The sequence below is a fragment of the Salvelinus fontinalis genome, chromosome 17 (genome assembly GCF_029448725.1).
Source record: "Salvelinus fontinalis isolate EN_2023a chromosome 17, ASM2944872v1, whole genome shotgun sequence".
Classification (NCBI taxonomy): domain Eukaryota; kingdom Metazoa; phylum Chordata; class Actinopteri; order Salmoniformes; family Salmonidae; genus Salvelinus; species Salvelinus fontinalis.
The window spans coordinates 30336969-30341421 of record NC_074681.1 but is presented as its reverse complement, the minus strand read 5'-3'; the positions used below and the strand labels follow the sequence as shown (position 1 = coordinate 30341421).

General features: G+C 40.4%; 1 long non-coding RNA gene and 1 gene segment (V, D, J or C); one reads left to right on the top strand and one right to left on the bottom strand.

Moving 5' to 3' along the window:
* Positions 1 to 1111: 1111 nt before the first annotated feature.
* Positions 1112 to 3064, bottom strand: LOC129814137 (uncharacterized). The gene is made up of 2 exons (XR_008753234.1): positions 2977 to 3064; positions 1112 to 2437 (listed from the first exon to the last, which is right to left on the bottom strand). It is a non-coding gene; the product is annotated as an uncharacterized LOC129814137 (long non-coding RNA).
* LOC129814133 (T cell receptor alpha variable 13-1-like) lies at positions 2435 to 3241 on the top strand. The segment is given in 2 exon segments: positions 2435 to 2782; positions 2895 to 3241. Coding segments are annotated over 2 exon segments (387 nt in total).
* The last annotated feature ends 1212 nt before the right edge of the window (positions 3242 to 4453 follow it).

Below are 4453 nucleotides of genomic sequence, written 5' to 3'. Positions count from 1 at the left end.
GGTGCTAGGGTCAGTCTGTTATATCTGGAGTATTTCCCCTGTCTTATCCGGTGTCCTGTGTGAATTTAAGTATGATTTCTCTAATTCTCTCTTTCGCTCTTTCTTTCTTTCTCTCTCTCGGAGGACCTGAGCCCTAGGACCATGCGTCAGGACTACCTGGCCTGATGACTCCTTGTTGTTCCCAGTCCATCTGGCCGTGCTGCTGCTCCAGTTTCAACTGTTCTGCCTGCGGCTATGGAACCCTGACCTGTTCACTGTGATTACTATTATTTGACCATGCTGGTCATTTATGAACATTTGAACATCTTGGCCATGTTCTGTTATACTCTCCACCCGGCACAGCCAGAAGAGGACTGGCCACTCCTCATAGCCTGGTTCCTCTCTAGGTTTCTTCCTAGGTTATGGCCTTTCTAGGGAGTTTTACCTAGCCACCATGCTTCTACACCTGCATTGCTTGCTGTTTGGGGTTTTAGGCTGGGTTTCTGTACAGCACTTTGATATATCAGCTGACGTAAGAAGGGCTATATAAAGAAATTTGATTTGATATAAGTAAATACATTTGATTTGATATCTATTTTGGCACAAACAAGAAGCAAATGACTTCTCTAAACATATGCTGAGCTGTCATTCTTTTGGATCTGAAGACAATACTGCAAGGTTCAAGGAGAGATTCAATGCAAGTCTAAATGCCAATACACAATCAGTCCCATTGACGATTCAGAGGTTGCAGCTGTCTGACTCTGCTGTGTACTGCTGTGCTCTGAAGCCCATTGTTTCAACAGGATATACACTGTGTGTGCACGTGCGTGCGTGTGTACAGTACTTTGTGTTGCGTGCCGTTTTTTAAGTCAATGGGAGGTGTTATATAACTGAGGCAGAGGAAAGGAAATGCCTTTTATAGCTGACAGTGAGAAACCAGGGGAGTCATTCTGTCATAACTATACGTGTATTCACTCTATTCACTGTGCTAAATAACACTTACCAGCATGTTACGAGGATACATTTGAATATACGCACTAGTGGGTGAATTTGATGCTATTCATCATATCCAATCACTGTGAATTTAGTGTTAGGTTCTAATTTTCTGAGTAAATAGCTCACGGACACTAGAGAAGCTTAACCAAGTTTAATTCTTCCCAAAGGGTCGATACAGCTGCATTCAGACAAACAACATTTCATACATGAACTGATATTTAACCCTTTCTCCAAGGCTGAGTCTCCTTCTCCACAACTGAACAGCCAATGCATCACTGTTGCTAGACAGAACCTTAGTGATATCTGTTCTTCCTCACTTCATCTAACCTGACCTCTACCCCAAAGTGCTCACTCCTCCCCAACTCAAGGCAGTCATGGTTATTGATACCAGACTGTGTCTCTTCTCCTCCCAGAGGAACCCTGATGGCTAACAATAACATATCCTGACACAATGTAAACGTTATACATTACCCTCTCTCCCTCAGTGACATTGTTAGGTTCTAAGATCTCCACCCGTCTCCCCTACACATTCCAAAGCCATCTGACTCCTACAGATAACCATTAACTTCTGATGTAAAAACTAGTCTCGTTCACGGTTGGACACTATCCTTATGAATATACCAATGTTCCAAGTTTCACCCAGAATCTAACAGTAGTTACTGATGACTGGAGTCATATTCCTGTGAAGGATCTTCTGTCCATTTTTAATGCACTTGACTGAATAATGATTTGAATTTTATAATAATTTCCTCATAACAATTCCTGTTTTCATGAATGTTTTACAGGTGGCAGTTATGGGAATGACATTACTCCAACAACAGATAAGATGTTAGGTTGTAGGGTGATGTCATGAATCTGTCCTGTAATTACTCCTCTGCTAGTACTCTCCAGTGGTATCAACAGTACCCTGGATCATCTCCCATCTTCCTCTTCCTCACTGGAGTGTCCTCAAACCCCTCTGTAGTGAAAGCTAAACCTGAAGACCCTCGACTGTCTGTTAAACTGAACAATGAGAGAACCTGTGTAGATCTGGAGATCTCCTCTGCTGAAGTGGCAGATTCTGCTCTGTACTACTGTGCCCTGGAGCCCACAATGATACGAAACCCAGACACACTGTACAAAAATGTGAACTGAAAACACCAACATCCCCTAAGAGAAACATGTCAATTATTAGGTTTCCATAAATAGACAAAAAAAATAATGTAGGCTGGAAATGAACAGTGAATTATTTGTTGAAACAAATGAACAAATGAAAAAGTGACAGAAACTCATTCGGTTATCCAAATATGTTGCAGATTTATGCTGTAAATTATAGCTATAAAGATGAAAACAAAAATGCCTGTATATTAATGAATTGCCTTAAGATGAATAGATGAATTATCTTACAGATATGCCCTTCAAGCAATGTTTCCCCTATGACATCACAGTAGACAGGTCAGGTCCTTCTGCCAACTCTGTTGACCTAAAATCAAGAAAATAAATTGAGATAAATAACACAGTTTTATCGAATATCCAATAGAGGGAGACTAAGGTAAACATATTTCAGTGCAGCCCTGCATTTTGAGGATGTGACAGTGGCATCAAGCAGCAACAAGAAGTCTGTTGTTACTTCTGCTCATCTGACAACTCTCTGTATTTTGGGGTGGGGCTTCAAAGGTTTGAGAAGAGATTGTATATCCAAAACTAGATGGAGGAGGATGTTGTTTTTAGTCTACACAAATATTGCTGTGCTGTGTGTTATCATTTTAACTTCCAGTTTCAGCCACAATGTCAATCCCCACAATTATTTTGCTTTTAGTAGTCGCATGTAAGTAATCTACTATTATTGGTGTTATGTTGAATTTGAAGTGTTGATGTGTTGAAAATAGATCTATAACAGAGTAATAATAGAATAATAATATATTTTACATCTCTTGCAGGTGATAGTAATGGTCAGACCATTGAGCCAATCAGAGAGGAGGTGTCTGCACCAGCGGGTAGCAATATTACACTTTCATGCACCTACTCATCTGCAGTCTCTCTTCAATGGTATCGCCAGGACCCTGGATCACCTCCTCAGTATATCCTGCTTATCCTGCATGCTGTTGGGTCTCCATCACTGGCACCAGGTCTGGATCCTCGACTGTCAGTCAAACTGAATGATGAGAAGAACCGTGTGGATCTGGAGATCTCCTCTGCTAAAGAGAAAGACTCCGCTATGTACTACTGTGCTCTGACGCCCACAGTGAAAGGAAACCTACAAACGCTGTACAAAAACCTAACCTGACACATTCTATATGTACATGACATGACCTACAGGAGATGGTGCATCTCAAGGTTTTTCTTTTTGACAGGAAACCTGGTGGGTGTGTTTAAGAACCATGTCAAGAGGAGGAGTAACATTGTATATGCCTACTTATCATTTCAGAGTCACAGCAGTGTTTTGTCTTTGCTGTTTTCTAAATAACACATTAATGTCTGATCTGTAACATAGACCATGATGCTACTCTGTTCTATTCTACTGATTTCATCTTTTGTAGGTGATACATTATAGGATGATATTACTCCAATCAGTCCTGAGGAGTATTATTTAGAGGGTAGCAGAGTTAAGATCTCCTGTAACTATACAGTAAAAGCAGATAGTCTGCTGTGGTACACACATTATTCTGGAACAGGTCTCCAATTCCTTTACCTGGTCACAGCTACCAGTAATCCATATGAAGTGAGAGATGATTCTCAAGACATTCTACTGTCTGTTACACTGAACAAGGAGAGAACCTGTGTGTATCTGGAGATCTCCTCTGTTGAAGTGACAGACTGCTCTGTACTACTGTGCTCTGAGGCCTACAGTGACAGGAAACCCAGAAACACTACAAAAACCTGACTTCAATAAATTCCTACTAGTAACACCATGTAATAGCGAAGCATCTGCATACAAATGATCAGAGATCATGTTCATGATGATCCCATCAATTAAGTCATATTTGTTCATCACAGATGATAATGTTGATGTAATGTGGGTCCATTTACTGAATAGGAGGAACTAAGATGAGAGATGGAGAGATGATTCTCCTCTAACTGACTGGAACCGTGGGACATCTTCAGTTCTGCCTCCTGATAACACACTGTTACACCCATCACCATGTTACTCTACCCAGTGTTTCTCCTCTCTGCACTTGTTGGTTAGTATTAGTCTTACATTATTAACTTTTTGTTTATTGTCAAGTGTCATTTGTAAATAGCACTTCCTAGAAGAAATGTAAATGACTGATTATCTTTTCACTTGTATTGAATATGACACAGAGTATGTAATAGCTGAAAATGTTTATCTAAACTTAACTTTATTACAGGTGGCAGTTATGAAAATGACATAAAACCAACTTCAGAGACAGAACATGGCATGGAGGGAAGCAGTGTTACACTGTCTTGTAACTACTCTGACTCATTTGACTATCTTCAATGGTATCGTCAATATCCCAGATCAGCACCGCAATTCCTC